At 36.4% G+C, this 25,303-nt stretch overlaps 2 protein-coding genes across 21 annotated transcripts in view; one reads left to right on the top strand and one right to left on the bottom strand.

Annotated features, from left to right (window-relative positions):
* LOC131537249 (nuclear factor 1 X-type-like) overlaps window positions 1–15,686 on the top strand; it is a 109,711-nt gene extending 94,025 nt beyond the window's left edge. For 12 of the 20 annotated variants that reach the window (XM_058770573.1, XM_058770651.1, XM_058770643.1 and 9 more), the window contains 4 exons: window positions 794–963; window positions 2,061–2,217; window positions 4,497–4,591; window positions 12,269–15,686. In XM_058770573.1, coding sequence (XP_058626556.1) covers window positions 794–963; window positions 2,061–2,217; window positions 4,497–4,591; window positions 12,269–12,283 — 437 coding nt within the window. In that variant the 3' untranslated portion in view covers window positions 12,284–15,686. The remainder of the gene's footprint in view (window positions 1–793; window positions 964–2,060; window positions 2,218–4,496; window positions 4,592–12,268) is intronic. The other 8 variants (XM_058770694.1, XM_058770702.1, XM_058770678.1 and 5 more) reach the window with 3 other exon arrangements.
* rad23aa (RAD23 homolog A, nucleotide excision repair protein a) lies at window positions 14,056–24,974 on the bottom strand. Its single transcript, XM_058770706.1, has 9 exons — window positions 24,658–24,974; window positions 23,730–23,891; window positions 23,442–23,623; window positions 22,527–22,573; window positions 22,263–22,390; window positions 22,017–22,092; window positions 20,904–21,034; window positions 20,643–20,816; window positions 14,056–19,583 (listed from the first exon to the last, which is right to left on the bottom strand). The coding sequence occupies exons 1-9, from the start codon at window positions 24,721–24,723 to the stop codon at window positions 19,470–19,472; spliced, it is 1,080 nt and encodes a 359-aa protein (XP_058626689.1). The 5' UTR covers window positions 24,724–24,974; the 3' UTR covers window positions 14,056–19,469.
* Window positions 24,975–25,303: the final 329 nt, after the last annotated feature.

Here is a 25,303-nt window from a genome sequence, read left to right as displayed (position 1 = left end):
CAAATAAAATGCTGTTTTTTTAAACTTTATATACATCATAAAAACATGGGGGAAAAAATCTGTTTTCTCAAAACTATGAAGCAGCACAACTGTTTTCAACATTGATAATAATAATAAGAAATGTTTCTTGAGCAAATCAGCATATTAGAATGATTTCTGAATGATCATGTGACACTGAAGACTGGAGTAATGATGCTGAAAATTCAGCTTTGCATTGCAGGAATAAATTACAGTTTAAAATATATTCAAATAGAAAAAAGCTAATTTAAATTGTAATATTATTTCACAATATTACCGGTTTTACTGTATTTTTGAGCAAAAAATTGCAGCCTTGGTGAGCAGAAGAGACTTCTTTTCAAAAGCATTTTTAAAATCTTACTGACCCCAGACTATTTAATTAAAACATATTTTTAATTAAACATGAAATTAAGAGTCTTTAAGGAGGTTTCCTTTAAAAAGTCAGTTCAGTATGAGTTCAGAAGTCTTAAAATGTAGCACATGAGTCATATGAATGACTTTTATGGCACTTTTTCTTCCTTCTTGGAGCCCCAGTCCCAATTCACATTGATTATATGGAAAATACCTGTGTAAATGAGGATGAATAAATGTCAAATAAATAATGTCAAAATGTTACTTTTTTGATGAGCTATTCTTAGGTTAGGATATTTAAAGAGAGACAAAGTCGAAGAATTTAGGGTTATATGAGAACACACAAATTCTAATATCTCTAATAGTACAATACACTATGTCTCTCTCACACACTTCACTCACTCTTTCTCTCTCTCTTTCTCAGGGAGTCCGCGTGCCTCAGCCTCTGCCCTTCATTTTCCTGCTCCCTCCATCATCCAGCAGTCCAGTCCATACTTCACCCACCCCACCATCCGTTATCACCACCATCAGGACCCACTCAAAGAGTTCGTCCAGTTCGTTTGTGCTGACGGCTCGGGGCAGCCGGGGGCACAGGTAACACACACACACACACACACACACACACAATCATGATTCACACAGCACCAGTGGACATACACACACACACACTCTGACACACATCTCTGCTAAAGTCCCTCTCTCTTACTCCTCTCTTTCTTTCTCTTTCTCTTCATTATCTAACACTTGACAGTCTCTGTTTATCTTGATTTGATTTCAGTTTCATCGCCTCATTTGTTATACAAAGTGTCATGAAACACTAAAACACTTTTTTGAAACAGATATGGTAGTGTCTACAATGATTGTGTTAGGTTTTTCTTCCTCTTGGTTTAAAATCAAAGATTCATGGTATGGATGTGATGTAGATCTGTATCTTGAAAATTATTTGAAAAGTGGTGCAGGACACATTATAAGCCATATAAGTGTATAGTTATTTGTTATATTAAATTATATTATTTTCCAAAAAATAAGGGGAAGCTTAATTCATGAAAATCACAAGACTTCACAAGAATGGAAATGTTATGTACGTCATATGAACTATTATTATGATGCTTTTATGTCCTTTTTGTAGCTCAGCAGCCCCAGTCCCCATTTACTTTTATAGTATGGATTATTGAAAATAAATATTAATTCAGATATGATAACATGATGATGATAACATCATTAAATAATAATAATTTAATAAATGTAATTATTATAAAAATTATGAATTAATAAAAAATATTTTTTTCTTACAAATATTTAATATTAACCTAATGTAGGTTGGTGAAAATGGCTTAGTCTGCCATTAAAAAAAGAAAGAAAGAAAATGCAGTAGCATGATTAACTGTGGAGACCGAAATCAGAAATTTTACGGGGAGTTTAGCAAAAAGTCTGTTAGTGAAATAGGTGTGTTTGCTGCTCCCTTTGTTTTTTGCATTTTTTGAAACTGATCTGAACTAAAATGGCCTGTTTCATGACACTTTAGTAACTCGGTGTATGTTTATTAATTTTTGAATGTCTTTGTACGTTTGTAACATTCCAATCTCACCCTTTGTGATTGCACGCCTCCACATGTATCTCTGTGTGTGTGCGCGCGTGTGCCTCTTTCACCCCCTCACCATCTGTATGTGTGTGTGTGTGTGTATCTGCAGCCTAACGGGAGCGGTCAGAACAAACTGCCCGGCTCCTTCTTACTGCCACCTCCTCCTCCTCCGGTAGCGCGGCCGGTGCCGATGCCCCTCCCCCTGCCCGAGCACAAACCCAGCCACACACACCCCGAGAGCGGAGTCGGCTCCCCGGCCTCGCCCTGTAAGTGTCCGCTCAAGCACCAGACCCACCAGAGCCCTCGAAAACGCCCCATTACCGCTGCGTTGAAAATAACTCATCAACTCTTTGAGTGATAGAACCACGATTTTTGACCATTAGGCCCGAAACATGCCCTACGCAAGTACGCAAATAGTTCTAGCTGCGTTTCAAAATGTTTCAGAGCGGATCGCGGGCATTTGCGTAAAAATATCTTTTATATTTAGCTATCTGGATAATAAAACAACAGGCTTTTCTAAGGAAACTCCCGCGCCCCCTTGAGTACCCAAATTTGTTAACGCCACAATAACACACACTAATAATATGTAAAAGATCATGCATTCCTGTTTGCATACTTGCGTGAAGTATATTTCTGGCTTTAGATGCCCTGCTCTTCTCCATCCGACTTTTTTCTTTGTTCATTTTTCTCATTCTATTCCCTTTCATCCTGCTTTTTCATTTATTTATCCGATTGCAATCAGTCACTGACTTTTGCAATTGAATGGGGATGGAGACACTCCGCTGCCTCTCATTGGCTGAAACCAAGCAAGAACATCAGCCAATCATTCCCATAGATCAGCCTCCCTCCTCATCACTCTCACTTTTCATTTTCCTTTCTTTCTTTTCTTCCTTCAAGAGATCAAATTCAGGGCAGCTGGCATGGACTCCAAACAAACAAACAAAAAATGACGCCCCACATTCAGCGAGAGCGCCTTTCCATTGACACTTCAAGCTAAATACAAAAAGGAAATGTGTGTAGACGTGCAGGTGAAGGGATTTGTAATGTGTCTGGCAGTGTGTGAGAGCGGCGGCACTGGGTTGTGGGTCTTTGCTTGGGATGTGTGTGTGTCGGGTGCTGTCAGCAGGGCGGGTGGGCAGAAGGAGGAGCCTGGTTGAGCAAACCTTTGAGAAGATCACCCCTTCCTTTTTTTTCCATTCTCACTTGTGAATGTTCTTTTTCTTTCTGTGTTTTTCACATTCGTTCATTTCATATCTATGGAATGGTGTATCGGTCTCAACCTGTTGTATCCCTCCATTTTTTTTACCTTCCATCTTTCGGTGCTTTTACACACAGCAGCAGCCTTTTTCAGTCATATTAAGAAAATCACACACACACAAACACATTTAAACACTTCTGCAAACATATAAATGCTTCTCATACCCCATGGAGTCCACTCCGCACAACTGCCCTGAATTTGAAAGTGAATTTAAAAATGTTTGAATTTTTTTACATTTTGGCTTTTTTTTTTTTTTTTCTCAGTTCAAATTACCCCCCAACCCCTGCACAACTGCCCTGAATTTGACATTTGAATTTGAAAGTGAATTTATGTTTTTAACTGAAAGTCAGATTTTTTTTTTTCAGTTGAAATTCTCCCTCCCACCCCAACAATTTTTCCTTCAAATCCTTGATCCCAAACTGCAGTTTAATCTTCATGGCATCTATAAATGGCTCCAGCTTCATACTGAGCATGCAAATTTAGTTATCATAGTACTCCAAGGAGAGTAATCTATTTTCTATAAATCGGTTGATGCTGGTGTTAAAGATAGTCTTACTACTGTTAAAGATTTCTGTGCAACCAGCGACAGACATAGAACTGAATTAAAAAAAATATTTCAGACATATTTCAGACATTCATTCTGTCTGCCGTTGGTCTAAGAAGGACTATAATACCTAGAGAAATCCATCCATTAGCATTCCCATTCATCTCAATGACAGTTTTTTGGCTGGTGCGCTTGCTTATGTTTGATTATGGGTTCTTAGTGCCAAGCCTTTCAATAGTGAATATCCTAAGCTGTGTCATTAAAGGAAGCAGAAAACATAAAGTCCATTATATGTTTCCAAAAACAATCGGTCAGCATCAAAACATCTGCTAGAATTAAATGTCTAATATTTAAGAATATTTTTCATTTTAAATATAATTTTTTATATAATTAATATTAAAAAATAATTCCAATCAGTATGTCCCATACCTGCTGGTTACTGACTGGTAAACTGGAACTTTCGATGTAAAAAGAGACAGTTTGCTCTTGTAATTGTGTAGTTTCGTAATCGACCAGCAGGTGCTAATTGGCCAGTGCTATCCAACCAAACCTTGACTCCTTGATTTAGTCAAAGTGATTGCAGTCCCATTTAGTGCCGCTAATGCGCACTTCACCTTCAAGTCACTTGTTTTTTTTTTACATTTTAGTGGCAGTAATTAAAATACAAGCTTCTTATTGAAATCTTTACAATGCAAACACAAAAATCACAGCTGTGAATGCTGATAGACGTGTGTGTGTCCCAGCAGCATACCCAGCGCCAGGCTCCACAGCTTCCAACAGGTTTGTCGGCATCGGATCACGGGACAACAACTTTCTGAACATCCCACAGCAGACTCAGGTACATGCACACATGCAGATTTACTTTAGGGACATGTGTGGCATGCTGTTGATTAGCTTACCACAGATAATGTGTGCATAAACAAATGGGAAACATGTTTACAGTAAATACAGTTTCAATTGAAGCTTAGCAAGCAAGCCGCGGAGCATTGTGTCCATTTTGATTTCACTCAAACACAAATACGAGCTGCTGCACATTTTTGCGTTCAGACCCTCGGGCCTGTTTGTCTGGTAGGCTTCCACTGAAAGTGTATTTACTGTAAACGCATGTCCTGTTTGTTTATACACGCTGAGGGATGAGTCTGTGCTAATCAACATCATGCTAAAGATGTGGTGCGTAGACATTAAGTCGAAAATACCCTAGAATATTCCTTTAAATTGAAAATAGCAGCCTCTTCAGTCCATCCATCAATCATGTGTTTTTGATCAGCGAGTATCGTGGGTCTGTGCGCTGTTAAGTGCGTGTGGTTGGTAGCAGTCAGCGGCTCTCTGGGGGTTTGCTGAGGGACACGCTGATCATTTCAAATGGATTTTGTGGCCGTGTTCCCACTCGCACCAGCTACAAAAACCACAAGCACTAACAATAAGACCATACACATGGAAACAATTGTTTCCTCCTCCTCCTCCTCCTCCTCACTGATTCCAAAACCAAATGTCTTATGATTCATCAGATTTATTATGTAAGAAAGTAAGTATGACTTTACAGTGTCCTCTTTTTTTCTGTCATAAAGTCCTGCATACACATTTACACACTTGCAGCGTCCAAAATTTTACTTTACAAAATTACTTTTTGCCTCATCTGCTAATGGCAGTTTAATTTAGAAAATCTACCAGCAATGAAAGTCTGTTTTGCATTACTTTTAGTACAATTATATACACTGACTTTCTAAGTTTTTGAATCTTTTTATGTTTGAGCTCAGTAAGATTTGCAATGTTTTTGAAAGAAGTTTCCTAGGTTCACCAGGGCTGCATTTATTTCCTCAAAATACTGTAAAATATTAATATTGTGAAATATTATTAAAATATTTAATAAAATATTTGTAATATTTTGTAAATGTAATATTATATATATATATATATATATATATATATATATAATATGTATTAGTGCTGTCAAACAATTAATCGCATCCAAAAGAAAAGTTTTTGTTTACATAATAGATGTGTGTGTACTGTGTATATTTATCTCTATATAAATACACACACATACATTTTAATATTTAAGAAAAAATATTTTATGTTTATATATTAAATATATTTATCTGTAATATATGTCATATAAATACTTTCAAAATATATTTTCAAAATATATAATGTATGTGTGTGTTTATATTTACATAATAAATATAAACACACACATATATTATGTAAACAAAAACTTTTATTTTGGATGCTATTAATTGTTCGACAGCTCCGGTTCCCGTGTCTGAGCCGTGACGCGCCGCAGACTTGTGCAGAGAGGAGCGCGAGTGAACACCATCATTCCTTCCTCTGTACTACTAGTTTGAACGCGAATAAACATGACTGAACATCTTATGCCTTATGTAATTGCTCAATCAGTCTTTAAACCGCAGAAAGACATCAACAAAACAGCATGGAAATAAAATGTCACGTAGCATTTCATTTACCTCAGCAAGTCATCAGTGTCCACAGCTCGTTAGTTCACTAGAGAAATGAAGTCTAGAGAGGAGCATTTCGCAAAATATTACACCATATACTCATTATATTTTACTAAACCTGTTAATCTTAATTATTTAACGTATGTTTAAATTATTCTGTTATGAAACATGCTGTGACAGCCAGTGTGTAATTGAATATATTTTAACAAATTGCCTAGAAATTTAATTATTTATAAGTTGTAATGTAAATGTAATGTAATGTAAATGTAATGTAAAACTGCATTATGTGCAATGTACATGTTTGCATATAATTTATTTTAAAGTTGAGTGTTGATCATCTATTTAAAAATAAATAGTAATTAAATTTAAATTTGGGTTAAGTTGTTAGGCCTATTTAATACCTTATAATGTAAAAGAGCTCCCTGTAGTTTTAAGCATAAGCTGAGGTAGATTTTTATCACTAAGAAAATTTAAACTATAACTGAATGTATTTAAAGAAAGAGCAACTTGTTCAGTAAACCACTATTAAAAAAAAAAAAAAAGTTTAGTTTTTCCCCCTGCTGTCCCGAAATCATACTGAACCGTGACATTAAAACCGAGGTACGTACCGAACCGTCATATTTGTGTACCGTTACACCCCTTATATACAGTAGTGGTCAGAATTATTGGCACCCTTGGAAAATATGATCAAAGAAGACTGTGAAAATTAATCTGCATTGTTAATCCTTTTGATCTTTTATTAAAAAATTCACAAAAATCTAACCTTTCATTGGATAATAATAATTGGATAATTTAAAATGGGGGGAAATATCATTCTGAAATAAATGTTTTTTTTTATTATTGGACAATTATTGGTACCCCTAGAAATTCTTATGAGTAAAATATCTCTGAAGTATATTCCCATTCATATTCACAATTTTGAGCACTCCAGGGTGATTATGAACATGAAATTATCCAGCCATGGCTTCCTGTTTCACAGAAATATAAATAGGACGGAAAACAAAGCCCAAATTCCCTTAATCATCCATCACAATGAGAAAAACCAAAGAATATATTTCTGATGTGCAGCAAAAGATAATTGAGCTTCACAAATTAGTGAAGTGGCTTTAAGAAAAGAGCTAGAGCTGTGAAAATTCCCATTTCCACCATCAGGGCAATAATTAAGAATTTCCAATCAACATAAAATGTTACGAAACTGCCTGGAAGAGGACGTGTGTCTATATCATCCTAATGCACGGTGAGGAAGAGAGTTTGAGTGGCTAAAGACTCTCCAAGGACCACAGCTGGAGAATTGCAGAAAATAGTTGAGTCTGGGGGTCAGAAAACCTCAAAAAAAAAAAAAAAAGTCAAACAGCACCTAAATCACCACATGTTGTTTGGGAGGGTTTCAAGAAAGATTCTCCTCGCTCATCCAAAAACAAACTCCAGCATATTCAGTTATCAGACACGACTGGAACTTCAAATGGGACTGGCTTCTATGGTCAGATGAAACTAAAAAATGAGCTTTTTTGAGCAAACACTCAAGATGGGTTTGGTGAACACAGGGATAAAAAGTACCCCATGTGTACAATGAAATATACTGCTGTATTTTTGATGTTGTGGGCCTATATTTCTGCTGGAGGTCCTGGACATCTTGTTTAGACACATGGCATCATGGATTCTATCAAATACCAACAGATAAAAAATCAATAAGTGACTGACGCTGTTAGAAATCTTATTCTAGTCCATTCCAGTCCTCTGACCTGAACTCTATAGAAAATGAGTGGGCTGAACTGAAGAGAAGAAGCACCAACATGGAGCTGGGAATCTAAAGGTGAAGGAATGGTCTCTGATCTCTTGTCAGGTGTTTTCTAACCTCATCAGGCATTACAGGAGAAAATTTAGAGCTGTTAAACTGGCAAATGGAGGTTTCAGAAAGTATGGAATAAAAGGGTGCCGTTAATTGTTGCCAATGTGTATTAGAGAAAAATATTTATTTCATAATGATATTTCCCCCCCATTTTAAATTCTTATTATCCAATGAAAGGTTAGATTTTTGTGAATTTTTAAAATAAAAGAACAAAAGGATTAACAATACAGATTAATTTTCACAGCCTACTTTGATCATATTTACTAAGGGTATACATATATACATACAGTCATGGCCAATATGAATATATATATATATATATATATATATATATATATGAAGAGTTTATTTGCAAAACTAATTGCCACTTTAAAAAAGAAAGAGCTGATTGTCGTGCATTATTCTCCACAAATAGCACGATCTGAACCCTAAACACGATTTGTCAAAAAAGCAGGTATTGTCCACTTTCAGGGCTTTGTGAGTTCACGTTTTTACTGCAGAAGCCGACAAGCGCCCTTGCTGTTTGTGAACAGAAGCTGATAAGTCCATTTTAGCAAATCAGCACGCTGTATTCCGGGCAGGTGACAAGGCTACTTTCACTTTGAAAAGACGTGCTAGCTGAGAAGAGTTTCGTCAAAGCTGACTAAAAGTGATCGAGGATGGATAATTTCGGCGAACTTGATGAACCCGTTAAATCTTCTTCAGGGCGTAAAAGTAAAATAAAAACTGAAACATTTTCATACCTTGCAAAAGCAGCGCGTTACAATGGTGAGGGAAATTTCAATATACTTTAAAATATAATTTATTTCTGTGATGCAGCGCTGAATTTTCAGCATCATTGCTTCAGTCTTCAGTGTCACATGATCCTTCAGAAATCATTGTAATATGCTGATTTATAATCAATGTTGGAAACCGTTGTGCTGCTTCATATTCTTTGGGGGACCTGTGATTTTTTTAGATTTTTTTTTTAGGATTCTCCGATTAATAAAAAGTTAAAAAGAACAGCATTTATTTAAAAAATACATTTTGTGTTACAATATACAATGCTATTCAAAGGTTTGGGGTCAGTGCATTTTTTCTTTTTTTTTTTTTTTTTAAGAAATTAATACTTTTATTCAGGACGGATGTGTTAAATGAATAAAAAGTCATAGTAAAGACTTATATTGTTAGAAAAGATTTCTATTTTGAACAAATGCTGCTCTTTTAACTTTGTATTCATCAAAGAATCAAAGAAAAAAGTATCACATGTTCCAAAAAACAATATGAAGCAGCACAACAGTTTCAACACTCATAATAAATCAGCGTATTAGAATGATTTCTGAAGGATCATGTGACACTGAAGACTGGAAGAATGATGCTGAAAATTCAGTGCTGCGTCACAGAAATAAATTACATTTTAAAGTATATTAAAATAGGAAACCAATATTAGAAATTGCAATAAGATTTCACAATATTACAGTTTTTTTTCTCCTGTATTTTTGATCGAATAAATACAACCTTGATGAGCAGAAGAGACTCCCTTAAAAAACATTAAAATATTACTGATCCCAAACATTTGAGCAGCGGTATATATATATATATATATATACCGCTGCTCAAATGTTTGGGATCAGTAATATTTTAATGTTTTAAGCGACTCATGCGACTTAGACCAGTTTTGTGGTCCAGGGTCACACATATGTGTGACCCTGGACCACAAACTGGTCTAAGTCGCATGGCTATATTTGTAGCAGTAGCCAAAAATACATTGTATGGGTCAAAATTATAGATTTTTATTTTATATATATATATATATATAAATCATTAGGACATTAAGTAAAGATCATGTTCCATGAAGATATTTTGTAAATTTCCTACTGTAAATATATCAAAACTTCATTTTTGATTAGTAATTTGCATTGCTAAGAACTTAATTTGGACAACTTCAAAGGCGATTTTCTCTATTTAGATATTTTTTGCACCCTCAGATTCCAGATTTTCAAATAATTGTATCTTGGCCAAATAATGTCCTATCATAACAAACATACATCAATGGAAAGCTTATTTAGCTTTCAGATGATGTATAAATATCAATTTCGAAAAATTTACCCTTATGACTGGTTTTGTGGTCCAGGGTCACATATATTGTGTAACACACTTCACTTTTAATCAAATTAATGCATCCTTGCTTAATAAAAGTACTCATTTCTTTAAAAATAAAATAATGGTGTCTTACAAAAGATATAATACATTTATTTTACCTATCCACCTTTTTCTTGACGTGAAAATGGGCGCGGCCATTTGTAAATGATATGGGTCTAGCTCCAGGTCTCATCCACGTCCAGCTATTTTTAGCTGTACAAAACAGTTAATTTTGCTGCTTGATATTGAAAATTAGCGTGTCTTATCATATTATTTTAATGCATTATCTTAATTATGAACACACTGGTTTGTAGTGCAAACAGTTTTACCATTTACTGCACGTTGTTATTCTCCTCGCTATTTACGTATAGCGGCTAGTGAACCGGAAGTCTCACCCATAGGCTTACTTCTGCGTTGAAGAAAAAGGTGGATAGCTTTGGAATTATTGAATGACAGCACAGATTAATGTGCAGCTCTAATGTATGTGAGATTAGATTCGTGTTCTTGTCTTGGTGGCTTATTGCAAAGAATATTCCACATATGTGCCGCCACATGGAGTTCTGGAGGGAAAAAAAGACTTTTAGATGCATCCTAGTAAACTTCTGATTACAACATTTCCACTGAGGGAAAAAGTTGTTTTCTTTAGCTCACATCATTTACATCAATGAGGGTCATTCGTACTATCTTCTTCATTTTTAACTTACTGACTGATGAGTAAGCCATTTTTACATTTTTCAGATGGAATGAGCATTGGTCTAGTTCACATGTGTTAAAAGTAGTTTTAACATGCAGATCTATGCAAGAGAGAAAGTCTGACATACTGAGGAAAGAGAGAGAGTGAGAGTGTGTCACGTCCCGACTGTCTGGTTGCCCTCAGCAACCAGACATGATGTCATAGGTAGTTGAACATGAACTTCAACAGGAGAGAACTTAAGAAAATGGATGGACACCACTACTGAGGATTACAGCCAGAAAGAAACAGAAAGATAATACAAGTTCCGCAGGGATCCACAGATTTTAGAACTTTTAGTGAGTCAAAACATCAGCAAACTTCTTAAGTCAAGTATTTCTCTCTAGATACCAAACTAAAACCAGCAGGGGACAATGTTAGCTTTATTTAACCATTCATTTTGCCGGTGGAAGCAGTGACACAAATGCAGCGACACTGAGATTTCTGAGCTGGTCTGAAGTAGTAGTGTGAGTGTTTATATTGTGTCCACTGTACTCTAGTGGTTATTCTGAGAACTGTCACAGTGCACTGATAAAAATGTTAAACTGTCAGGAATAGTTCACTCAACAGTAAACATTCTTTTGAAGTGTTTTCATATACTGTCCCTGCCTCCATGAGATATCAAAACCACATGACTTTCTGCCTTTACCAATTATCAAAAGTTGGTAAAAAAAAAGTCTCTTATAATCACCAAGGCTGCATTTATTTGATCAAAACGACAGAAATAAATGTGAAAAACTATTACAATTTCAAATAACTGTTTTCAATTTAAATATATTTTAAAATGTAGTTTAGTCCTGTGATGCAAAGCTGATTTTCAGCATCATTACTCCAGTCTTCAGTGTCACATGATCCTTCAGAAATCATGAAAATATTCTGATTTGCTGCTCAAGAAACATTATTATTAGCAATGTTGAAAACAGTTGTGCTGCTTAATATTTTTGTGAAAACCTTGCTTGCTGACATTATACAAGTCTGTACTGTCACTTTTGGTCAATATAGTGCATCCTTGCTGAATAAAAGATTAATTTATACTCAAAACTGTGTCCAAACTTTTGAACACAGTCAGAGTCTGAAAACTCTCCTGTCAAATCCATCCACTGTATATTTCAAATCTCAAATGTTGCATGCTTTTAAAATCAAATAAATTCTGCTACTTTTTTTTCGATGGAAGAGAGAAAGTTTTGGGACACGAGTATGAGTACATGAACAGAATTTCCATGTTTGATCAAACAATTTCTATTTTTTTTAAAGAGAAACTGGATAGAAAACTCATTTACTCAGACATTTAAAATGTGATTATGAAACATATTAACTAAGGTTATTTTTTTAAAATGAATTACTTTCCTTTTCTTACAGTCATGGTTCCTTTGACGAGACTTTTCATGAACCACACAGACACAAATCCACAATGAAAACTGGAAACGGAGTCACAAAGCTAAGTATGGAACTTTCCCACACGCCCCCCTGTAAAGTCTCTCTCACACACAAACACAAGCACAAATACACACACAATTCCCCAAACCGCTGACACCCTCTCTGGAATGAGGGATCTGGAAGACTTCAGCATTACCCTGCCAGTCTGGACAGCTCGGAGAACCAAACAAAGGAACGACAAACCGACGTCTTCGTCGTGTTCCCGAGACATCCAGCACATTGACCAATCCCGTCTACCTTCCTTTAATTTGTTCATCCGCCATGGTGAGGAAATCCATCTCTTCCTAGTCAGAACTCTATTCAGAAATTGAAATCATCAAAAAGGGACATTTGAAACGGACATGTAACCTGGATGAAGTCGGACACGTGTGATTGGATGGAGAGACTTGGCTGGAGCCTTCTGATTGGCTCAGGCTTACACTTCCTAATCTGGATTTGCTGATTTTGGTGACGCCCTCCAGTGCAGTGTGAACTCGGCATCCTCTCACTGTTTACCAGTTGACAAGCAATAGACTGTGAGCGAAAAAACAGATAACACTAACCGAGTGCAATTCACCTAAACATATGCACTATGATAAGGGATGACAGAAGCTTTGGCCTAAGGTTTGCGATGTGGAGTCAGGCTACATGTTTGTAAGGTAAAACACACACAGATGAGTACCAGCAGAGCAATACACACACGTCAGCGACAGCACTACACAGCATCATATTTTTACAGATCACAGGAATGGGAAGGGTCAAGCACGAGTAACTTTAATGTTAAGCTTGTGACTCAACGAACATTTTTCATTTTGTAGTGTTTATGAATTAAAAGGCCAGTGATTTGAGTCATAAAACCGATTCGCATGAACTAACGAGGGTTTTGGTGCATCCATCGCTGACCTCTTCGCTACCATCGATCAATTGGAGTGCTTGTGCATCGCATCATATCCTACAGTCAGCCCTGCACACAAGGGCTTCTTCTGCTTTACTTTGCGTTTGGTTTTGCAGTACTTTTTTTTTTTTTTTTTTTTGGTCAATGTCAAAAAAAAAACTAATTCAGGTCATATATCACCCCAAAACCAAAATTCAAAAATTGTATTTTGAAAATAAGACAGAAATATGATTTTTAAAAAAGCTTATTTAATAATTATTTATTGTGAAATAGTCATTAAAAAGTAAGCCATTTTTTCTGAAATTCTCATGCAAAAAAAAAAAAAAATCAGTTTTCATCCATAATTTACTTTTACTAATGAGAATTATGGATGAAAATGTGCTTAATTGTCATAAAAAATATTGTCACAATGCAATCAATCTCAGTGACCCCAAAATAGGCTTCAATTTCATGTTTTAAAATATATATATATTTTTTTTTTTTCATTTATTTATTTTGATTCTGGAATGTGACCTGGATGTGTTTTTGTGACATTCGCCCTTTCACTTGTGTTTGTTTTCTGGTTTTGTGCGATTTTAGTTTGCATAACATAGCCGCTTCTGCTCCGGCAGATCGGACTGCATGTGGAATTGTGCTTTTTTGTTTTTAGAGTAACAGGTTAAGATCAGCTCTCCTTCAACTAGAATGTGACTTACAAACAGACAATCTCAAGTTTTCCTTTTGGAGCTTCATTAATTAGATGTTTTGGATGGCTATTATGTCGACAGTGCTCTGCCCTTCCTGCCAATCACATTTTCCATCACTTTACAGTTCGTTCATTCAACTTTACCACTGCTTTTTTTTTTTTTTTCCTCCACTGCTCAGTTTATTGTTTCAGTTCACCGGTACAGCCTGACTCGCACGACAATCTACTCACGGCTGCCATTTCATTTAGCCTATCAGCACAGTGCTCAACTAAAGTACATACATGCACACGTACACAAACATTGCACTATGACACACACCCACTTCCTTAAAGGACAAAGGGAAACCTTTAAACTCAAACCCCTCTATCAAACATGATTTTACAACATGCATCCTATTTAAAGTACAGCATATTTAAAATTTAGATGAACTCGAAAAAGAAAATGCTCGAAACCACTGACCTCACTAAATAACTGGACTGCCTGGCTGTCAATCACATTGTCAGGGACTCTGATTGGCTGAGAGCTGACGATTTCATCATTCACTTGAAACACATCAAAGTGCCTCGTGTCCCCTTTACATGCAATTCAGGGTCTTCACTTCATGTATAAGCTACAGAAAATATGTACAATATGTATCATGGGCTTGGCAAACAACATATGAGCAACTGCAAACATCATATTTATAGATAGATGCTATCCAGAACATATCGTACTCATACTGTGTGTGTATATATATATATGGACATATGTATAGTTCTTCCGCTGTGAAATTAGCTCTATGGCAGTCTAGTTATTTTTTGACCCTTGACCCGAGTCAGTGATGTCATATGAAAACGTCCAAACATATGAAACCCAAAAACATCAGATCATCTCGTCAGAACCGCCTGAACCGTCGTATCAGGTCAGTGCAGATCAAAAACAGGACACAAATACACCTTCAGAACAGAAACCAATTCTTCAGAGAAAACACAAATTCTCTTTGTTGAAAAGTGTTATTATTGAGAGAAAAAAAAAAGTTCTATGTGGACTGAGCCGTGTGCAATGTGTTGGGTAGATATCTGTGTTTGTCTTCAGATTTTTAAGAAAGCGAAGCAAGTGAAAAAAAGACTAAAAAAAAAAAAAAGTTGAAGTCTGCAAGCTCCTGGACTCTAAACACGAGGGCCACAAAAAGAATCCCAGTCTTTGTAAGCGTTAAAGTGGGGAAGTTAATTTTTACTTTTCGTTTATCTTTTTTTAATGTTTTATTTGTAAGCTTTTGTTTTTAAACTATTTTAGGGGTGGGGGCCGAAGGAACGATTTTACAAAAGCAAATGTATAATGACAAAAAAAAAAATTAAATAAATACTGGTGCTTCTGTTACTCAAGCGCAAATAATACCACACCAGAACGACTGTTTCTGACGAGACATGTTTTGCAAGCCTCTGTTTCTCTCTTCTTCTCTTTTGTATTTACTGAGGGGGTTCAGATTTTTATATATATATTTTGGTTCTGACAAAAGGCATTTTACTACAACCTTTAAGAAAGCAATGCCCCTTCTTATTCCTTCAAATGTCGAGATAAGTGGTGCATTCAAGTTTGTTGGAAAGATTGTATTTGACATGAACGCCACAATGAAGTCAGCATCTGTAATTAGCGGTAAGGTTGTTAAAATGTCTGAAATTGTTTTTCATTTACAATGAACTTGCATAATAAATTATGATAGTACTCCACAGTAGCGATATAATCCATAACAATTGCACCTTCATAAATTGAATAAAAACTCAAAAAAAAACAAAAAAAAGCACAAACACATCTGATGCACATTATTTGTCATTTTGCAGCTTAAAAAGGCATTTGAACACACTTGATGACTTCCTAACTCATAAATACAAACTTCCCAGGAGGACTTGAATGCACCAAAATACCAGATGAATATGCAGAAAAGCATGTTTTGATTGGAGGAATGGCCAAAATGAAGCATCACAAGTAGAGGGTTCGTCACAAGCAATCAGATCACATTTGCTCCAAATCTCTGCTTCATTTAGATGAGATCGTGTCGATGTTAATGTGAGTAGGGTTTCGTTAGTCATAGTTTAGAGCACATGAGGTTCGAGTCGAGAGGCAAAAATGCGCCTGGAAAAAAAATCAGTGAGCCATGGCCGCCCCGTATCGTCCTGGAAACACTTCCTGTATGTAAATGAGCTCCCATAGTGTTTGTGCTGTAGTGTATAGGTGAGCATTTAAAGGTTGTCCCATTCAAAGTGCCTTTTGTTCACAGACACCATCTTGTAAATGATGAACACCCGTCTCTCCTCCTTCTGAGCTTTCTCAAGCCGTATACACAGTATATAGTACTACAAGAAAATGGATGTGATTTCGTTCTTTTTATTGTACAATGATGGAAAAAAAAAAGTTTAAAAGGCAAAAAAAAATTGGGTCCCTTTTTCTCTGTACCTCTGTCTTTATCAGTCTCTCGCTCTTGGCACCGTAGATGTCTATCCTTATCTTTCCTCCCTCTCCCTACTTTTGATGAAAGAGTTGGAAAAAAAAAAAAAGTTGAACCTTTTTCTCTTGAGCAAGATGTTGTAAACTCTAATGTTATATCCCTGTCTGTATGCTTCACGTTTATATCATACACATCTCGCTCTTCGGTCAAACGCAGTGGGCTCTGAGTACAAACCCAGGACCGACCCGCTCACCCTCCCTACATGTGAGACCAGCAGTACCGGTGTGTCATGGGAAGCAGTGAGGTCCTGGTGCCACATCTGTTTGGCTGTCGGTGGAGAGCGCTGGACCAGAAGATGCACAGTAGCGCTGTTGTGTTTGTTTGTGTTGTATTTATTTCCGTTAGTGATGATTCAGAGTCTCGCTGTTGACTCTGCAATTAAAAGCACCTTTTTAGTGGTTGTTTGAGACCAGCTGTTTAAGGAACTTGACTGATGATTTGCTAATCGCACCTTAAGCACCGATTAAAACAGTGCACTAAGAATAATATGCCCTGCATTTAGAAGTACTGATCCAGATGTGGCAGCAGCTTTGTTGTCAATGGTTGGACTAGTAATAGATAGGCTACATGTTCAATCCAGCTGCTCCACTTAAAATACTTCAAGCCATGCAATTTTTGTAAGCACCATATTAATCATTAAAGTAGATGTTTCAGCAGTGAATTTTTTTTAGTGGATATAGAAAATTTGCATAAAGGATAAATACAAAGTTTTAATAATCATTCTAATTCTATAAGAATAGAGAAGTTTGCACGTAATTACATTAACGAGACCGAGAAACGATATTGTTGGAGTCACTTTCAGAAAAATTTTTTCCAGCTAATGAACAATGAAAACATTGACAGCCAATCAGAATCCATCCTTGATCATTTAAAGTGGAAGATGTCAAAACTAGCCTACAGCATGCACTTCCTTGGTGTGTTAGTGTAGATGCTAATATAGTTATTGTTCTTGGTGTGCCAGTCAAGCAACAGCCATTGAGATGCTATGCATGTATAGTATGACACTTTGGTCATCTTAATTAAAATAATCCATCGATTTAATTAATGTTCATTATTTTTTACATGCACACTATGCTGAAGTGATTAAGTGCTTAATTGTCTCCTTAAGAGTCAGTAGCACTAAAATCAGTATTATTAATCATCCCTCTGGCTTGTGTCGGGATTCTGAAACTTTAATTGCATTTAATTATTCAGAATCTGACCCGATTTACTCATGCTTATGTAGCCGTACATGTTTTTAAATATCTTCCTGTCTCTGCTGTCGATGTGCTTGTGTTTTGGTACAGAAGCGTCTCTGATCCAGCGCTCTCCATCCCCGCGCGCCTCCACGGAGCCTTTGGCAATCTGCATGTGTTATTTACAGATTCTTTTCCATTATAAAAAACTAAAATGTTTGTAAAGAGCAGCACCTGATTGAATAAATGATGTTCTTGACTGTACAAAGATTCTGATGTGGGTTTGTTTTATGGTGAGAAACTGACACCACTCTGAAACTTTTCTTTGCAATACGATTTTATTGATCCCAGGGGAGTTCAAGCTATAGTAAAATCAAATGATTAATTACTAACAAACAGGCCTACATGGAATCTGCATCCACAAAGCTCTGCTGATTTCCACCACATGATAATACATTAAAGAATTTCATAATACATTATTCAGCAATGAAAGCATTGCATTTATCAAAAATGACCATTTATTTTAAAGACATTCCACTAGGTCAGACTTCATGTAGGCCTGATGATAAGTAAACAAAAGTCTACTGTCTGGCAGTTTGGCTACTACATTACAAAGGAGCGTTTCTTTGCTATGAGCGAAAACAATGTAAAGGTGAGTCGCTGCCGAAGGCTCTTTCCATCCGATGAACCTGCTTTAAGAGGTGAATGTTGCAAGACTTTCCTCTCAATACATGAACAGAGGAACCCATTGTCAGCTTTACACTAATATGATTCAAGAAAATCTCTCTTTGACGGGACTTAATCTGGTGAAGAATCATCATGCTGTAACAGGTCTCTGCTTTTGGCTTCTGAAATGCAGTGAGCTCTAGTGTGCCAAAAACCTCTTGCTAACATACAGGTTGGTCCTCTCGTATTAATATAAGCAAAGCTAATGTCATGAAAAATTATCCGTATTTATATTTGTGAACATTGTTTTGCTCCAACGGTTAACGGAAATCAAAGTTTAAATAAGAAGCTTTTAAAGTCAACATGAAATTGACTTTATTTACATTCTTAAAGCATGTATGCATGGAATTATGCAGAAATTGTATTATAAACTTTAAAAAAAAAAGAATGCAATCTTTCATCAAAAATTTAAAATGTCAGGCAAGAAGGAACAAATCCTTCATTTTTGAGTCTTGTTCTACATTTTGGTAAATTCGATTTCCTGTTAAACTTGCAAAAATAAACAGCTTGTGACTTCCATTTCATGTTGACTTTAAATAGTACAAATGATCTATTGAATTCAAGTATATTCAAGACGATCATCACTCGGATTATGATATTCCACACGATATGGATTCGTTTATAGAACAACATCATTTTAGGTATTTTGTTTCGCTGAGAATGTTATAGAATTGCTATAATTTGCACTAATTGTTTCATTTTTTAATTCTGCTATCACGTTCATCAGAGGTGTGTGCTGGGAGAAATACAGAAATATCTCCGATTTTAGAGAAATATATAAAATCCTCCATTAGACATATATTATTAATTCTTTTCCCCAACTAAAAACAACCAAGCAAATGCGTATGCCCACATCTAACCTCCTCAGAGCCCATAATACTACTATGAGAGCGTTTGCTTTCAATTGATGCTGATTTAGTCAAATATTCCCTAAGGGAACACGCATACACACGTGCAAGCACACTTCTTCAACATGCTAGAGTGCATTCAACCCAAATGCCATCAATTCCATTGGAATTTGTTCACCGAGTGATTGCATCCGCCCCGTCCCCAACCAGTCTGCGAGTCTCCCCTTGACTTGTAAACTCAAAGAAATAATGGGGGGAAACTGGTGTCCCGAGTAGATGCAGAGCTTGTGTGGTGGCGGGGGAAGGGGCACGTGGGCTCTCCGCGACTCTCATTCATCCTCGAAATTCTGATTGAGCAGGAAGTTTGCGGCCAGGTTCTCGTTCTTCTCACAGGCGAAGTACGCCTGGACCACCAGAGCTTCTGAAAACCCCAGAGCTTTTAACTGAGAGATAAAGACAGACAGGTTAGATTAGTTGCTTTCCATTTGTGCGGCACTGGGCTATTATAGTTAACAAAAACTAGAAACATTTAAAAAAGTGTTTTTCCTTTTCTTTTTTTTGTAACGGAAAAAAAAAATGTATTAAACTTTTTCAATTTCATCTGGTCAGTAAGGTATCATTTATAATTTAGTTAAACTTACTGAAGTAAACCTGAAATAAAAATAAAAATAAATACAATACTGGCCAAATGTTTAGAATAATTTAAGGTTTTTTAAATATTTTTGAAAGAATTCTCACCAAGGCTGCATTTATTTGATCAGAAAACACAGTAAAATTCTGAAATATGGTTACAATTTAAAATAACCGTGTTCTATTTGAATATATTTTAAAATGTAATTTATTTCTGTGATCAAAGCTGAATTTTCAGCATCATTCCAGTCTTCAGAGTCACATGATCCTTCAGAAATCATTCTAATATGCTGATTTGCTGCTCAAGGAACATTTCATTTTATCAATGTTAAAAACAGTTGTAGTAGTGCTTCATATTTTTGTAGAAATTGATACGCTGCCATTCAAAAGTATGGAGTAAGATTTAAAAGAAATAAAGAATTCAGTTTGCATGAAATTGATCAAAAGTGACAGTGAAGACATTTAAAATTGTACAAAAGACTTCTGTTTCTGTTCTGATTTCTGTAAATAAATGTTGTTCTTTGAAATTTTCTATTCAAAGAACTAAAAAAAAACAAAAAAAAACAGTTTCCACAAAAATATTAAGCAGCAAAACCTGTTTTCAACATTTTAAAAACAGATCTACAGATATACAACAAATATACAGATAAAAGCTCATTCAAACTAACAATAGTACGCTAACAATATCACAATAACACTGGTGTGAGGCATCACAAACTAAGCTGCAGAAATGGATGGAAGTTTTAATCTATTCAGGTTATTTTTAGGGAACCACATTCAAACTCACCCACCACAAGTAAACACACAAATGGTTGAATATGGTACAAGGAACTCTGTCTGGCCAGACGTCCCGTTCAGTGGCATTCACTCACCCTCTCGATGGCTTCTTTCTCCTGTTGTGTCACTTGGATGTAACTCCCAGGTGCCGCCTCGTCACCGAGAGCACCCAAATCAGCAAACTCTCCGCCCTCTCCAGCCTCGACTTCACCTTCACCCACCGGCGCGTTCAGCATCTGGATGAAGAGCTCCTGATGCTGGCTGATTTGCTGAAACATGTTCACACTGTGAGTAAGAGACTTCAGAGTGTGCACGAACAGACTCGGTGAGGCTTTGTGCTGGAGATGTGTGATCACCTGCAGGAGTTCAGGGTTCTCCTGTCCCAGCTGCTGCAGGAGGGCCGGCAGTAAGGACGGGTTCTGCTGGATCACCTGCCTCATGCTCTGGAACTGCGGCTGAGAGCGCAGGAACTCCAGCGGATTCTCACCTGACAACATCAAACGCTCGCTCAACTCACCAGTCAGGACGGGTGGAATACTGAATACTGACAATATATTTATAATATTGCGATCATTTAAATGTGCATTTTAATTTAATAAAATCATTAAATGGCTATTAAAAGTTGATCAGCCGTAAACAAACAAGAGATTAAATTACAGTAGTGAAAATGGCATTAAAGTTTGTCAGTTGGATTCGTTTCCATCAATTAATCATTTTCAACTCTGATTCGCTTGCATCAAATATATTCTTAAAAGTCTGTGTAGATTTTTTTCCCTATATATTAGAATATTTTAGTGAAAAACATATCATTGCATGCAAATTCTTATACATATTATTTTTGTGTTAAGTTTTTTTTTTTAAGAAGTGTGGAAATGACTTTTTTAATTGTTTTTGCTTGAAAATATACACCACCGTTCAAAAGTTTGGGATTAGAAAGATTTTTTAAGAGAAATTAATATTTTTATTCAGCAAAGATGTAATAAATTGATCAAAAGTGACTACTGGCATCTATGTTAGAAAAAAAATCTAGAATAAATCTCTTAAATAAATTCTTTTTAACTTGCCATTTCATCAAAGAATCAAAGAAATATGCATTATAGTTTTTTAACAAAAAATGTAAGCAGCAGAAGTGTGTTCAACATTGATAAGAAATATTTAAAGGGCAGCAAATCAGCATAATAGAATGATTTCTGAAGGATCATGTGACACTGACTGAAGACTGGAGTAATGACGCTGAAAATCAGCTTTGCATCACAAGAATAAATTACAGTCTAAAATATATTCAAACAGAAAACGGTCATTTTTTAAATTGTAATAATAATTTGCAATATTTCTGTCTTTACTAAGAAGAAGAGAGTTCTTACAAACTCCAAACGTTTGAACGGTAGTGTAGATTGCTTTAAAAATGATGGTTCCTCTTTTGGGAGTAAACACCTTTGTAAGCGCATTTATTTCAAGCACCATCTCACCTTCTGCGGGCTGCGTGTCTGTGGGGAGCTGAGCTGGAGCAGGACTGGTTTCCTGCACTGGGACAGTAGGGATCCCCTTGAGACAGGACACAGCAGTACATCAGATACACAACACATGCACGGAGCTCTCTTAAAAACATACACATGAATAATAATAATAATAAAAAAGAGCAAGTGTGACTGCTGTCATAAATGCATTTGGAAAGCAAGAGCACGAGGAGCATGGGTTTGTATAGCCACACTCACATTGAGCAGATACTCCACAGCGCGGTGTGGGTTGTTATAACTGGCCTTGAGTGCCGCCACCACTTTATCTCTCTCATAGCCCATAGACATGATATTTGTGAGCATGGCGTCATACTCCTGACCTTTGACTGCAAATCACATGTGAGAGACAAAAAACAACTGTTTGTTAATGAATGCTTCTTTACACATTTACTGCAAATTAACCATCTAGACTTTCATAATCAGGCTGATGAAGACGATCTCTCAGCATGACTTTCTCAGTACCTAATGTTGAAGACGCATCTTCCCCATCAGCCCCGAGACCCGAGCCACTGCAAAACAAACACAGATACGAGTAATGATTTATTTATCGCAGCAGTCGGCAGTGTTTGTACAGTACAAAAGCTCTGTGACACTTTCATTTTAACTAGTATTGAGGGTTATTTTAAATCATGGTAAGCAGTATATATTAATAATTATATTAATTGTTAATATTAAAGGGATACTCCACCCCAAAATGAAAATTGTGTCATAAATCACTTGTCAACCCCCATGTCCTTCCAATCCCGTAAAAGCTTTGTTCGTCTTTGGAACACAATTTAAGATATTTTGGATGAAAACCGGGAGGTTTGTGACTCTCCCATCGACTGCCAAGTAAATAACACTGTCAAGGCACAGAAAAGTATAAAAAACATCGCCAAAATAGTCCATCTGCCATCAGTGGTTCAATCTGAATTTTATGAAGCAACACAAATACTTTTTGTACGCAAAGAAAATAACGACATTTATTCAACAATTCGTCTCCTCTCTGTCTACAAAATACAAAAACGAATCTACGAGTACAAAAAGTGTTGTCGTCGCTTCATAAAATTCAGATTGAACCACTGATGACAGATGGACTATTTTGGCAATGTTTTTTTTTAATACTTTTCTGTGCCTTGACAGTGTTATTTACTTGGCAGTCGATGGGAGAGTCACAAACCTCCCGGTTTTCATCCAAAATATCTTAAATTGTGTTCCGAAGACGAACGAAGGTCCAGGGTCACACACATAATTGATAGAAGCAAAGTAAAATAACTACTGAATTCCTTTTTCGCTCTTACATGACAATAAATTAAAGCAGTCAGCCCAGTCATGCAAATATATCTACTGTGATATAAACAGTGTAGAAAAAGCCACAGAATCCTGGTTGAGTCTCACCGGTCAGGGCTCTGTGCGGGCGAGACGGTTGCAGGAGGGTCGTCCGAACACTCGTCTCCGGGGATGGGAATGGCTGCAGGGGCTGGAACGGGAGGAGAAGAGGAGGAAGAAGAGGAAGAGGAAGGTGTAGCGACAGATTTGGGTGGTTCTGAGGGTGGAGCGGGTGGGCCTGGTGCTTTTGTCTGGACAGAGAAAAAAAAAAAAAAAAACAATAAAAAAATTGGTCTTAAGATCTTTTGATTATTATTTTAATTCAGACCGTCAGTGGTTAAATCTTTGAACTCTGACCTTTGACACCATCACCACCACAAAGTTCTTCTCATCAATTTTGTACTCCTTGATGGGCGTATCGTCCTGCAGGATTTTCCCAGCGTAGATCAGCTTCTGTCCCGCTACTGGAAAACTGTCTCGGCCCTTCTCAGCCTCAATCTTCTCTTTCAATGCCTTCACCTGAGTCAAAACCATAATCATAATTATTAAAATCATACATTTACATCAAAGGAAAATAATACATGGATATTTAAGCAACCAACGCTCTGACAGCCATTTCAAGCATGTCATAATACTGTTATAACAATGGTGTAATCTTTAAATATGTCAACCCTGGACCACAAAACCAGTCATAAGGGTAAATTTTTTGAAAATGAGATTTATACATCATCTGAAAGCTGAATAAGTAAGCTTTCCATTGATTTTGATATTCCATTGATGTATGGTTTGCTGTTCAAATGAAGCGCTTAGCAATGTATATTACTAATCAAAAATTTAATTTTGATATATTTACGGTAGAAAATTTACTAAATATCTTCATGGAACATGATCTTTACTTAATATCCTAATGATTATTGACATAAAAGAAAAATCATTTATTTTGACCCATACAATGTGCTATTGTTACAAATATACCCCAGCGACTTAAGACTGGTTTTGTGGTCCAGGGTCACATATAATCTGTAACTCTATATTATTATACAGTACAAAAACCTGACAGACTAACTATCGTGAGTTGCATTTGTTTATACTATACTATACTATATCTATCTATCTATCTATCTATCTATCGCCTTACACGCCCAGCTGATCCCCAATGACTCATAAATGACTCAAAAAAGCCACTTCAATGGCTCTAAATATGCTCCTGTCGTGAAGTTATTCACTCACAGTACTTCTACTTGTTGTAACGTATTTAGATGAGCGAAAGAAAGCGCGTAAATACCGTCTGCTCATCGTCGATGTCTATTTGAATGGTCTGCTGCTGCAAAGTCTTCAGTGTGATCTGCATGACTGCTCTGCCTTTGTCTTCTCCTTTTTTTTCTTGATTCGAGACCTTTGAGCACTTCTATATCCAGAGAAAATGTTTGACTTTGAAAGCGAGGACCGGTTTTAAGCGTTTAGAGATGTAGCTCTCTAGCTAACAGGCTAAAAACACGCCTGTCAGGTGCGCTGCGTCATTTTCTTCGGTGGTGGCGGAGCGGAGGATGGAGCTCTGACACAGCGACATCCTCCGGAAGTGAGGGGAATGACAGTCTGGATGCGGAAACCCCAAAAATACAAAGACTGGCATTGTTTTATATTATAAAAAATGACCTTAGAGATAACATGGACATGGATAGAGAGAGACAAAGCTCAGATTTTCTTTAATTTAACGTTATGATCGTGTTTTGTCTCACCCCTTTTTTTTGTCTTATAGTTATTTTATTAAAGCGAAAATGCCTTGTACAAACCTGTTTGATCTTCCTTTTGTGTTTTATGTATTTGTTTATTTATTTATTTTCCACTAAACCAGAGCCGGCTCTGCACTGAACACAACACAGAATAAATATTTAAAATGATAAATAGGCTATTTATATTTAAAATGTAAA

Source organism: Onychostoma macrolepis, chromosome 01, assembly GCF_012432095.1.
Source record: "Onychostoma macrolepis isolate SWU-2019 chromosome 01, ASM1243209v1, whole genome shotgun sequence".
NCBI lineage: Eukaryota > Metazoa > Chordata > Actinopteri > Cypriniformes > Cyprinidae > Onychostoma > Onychostoma macrolepis.
This window is presented reverse-complemented; position numbering and strand designations above follow the sequence as displayed.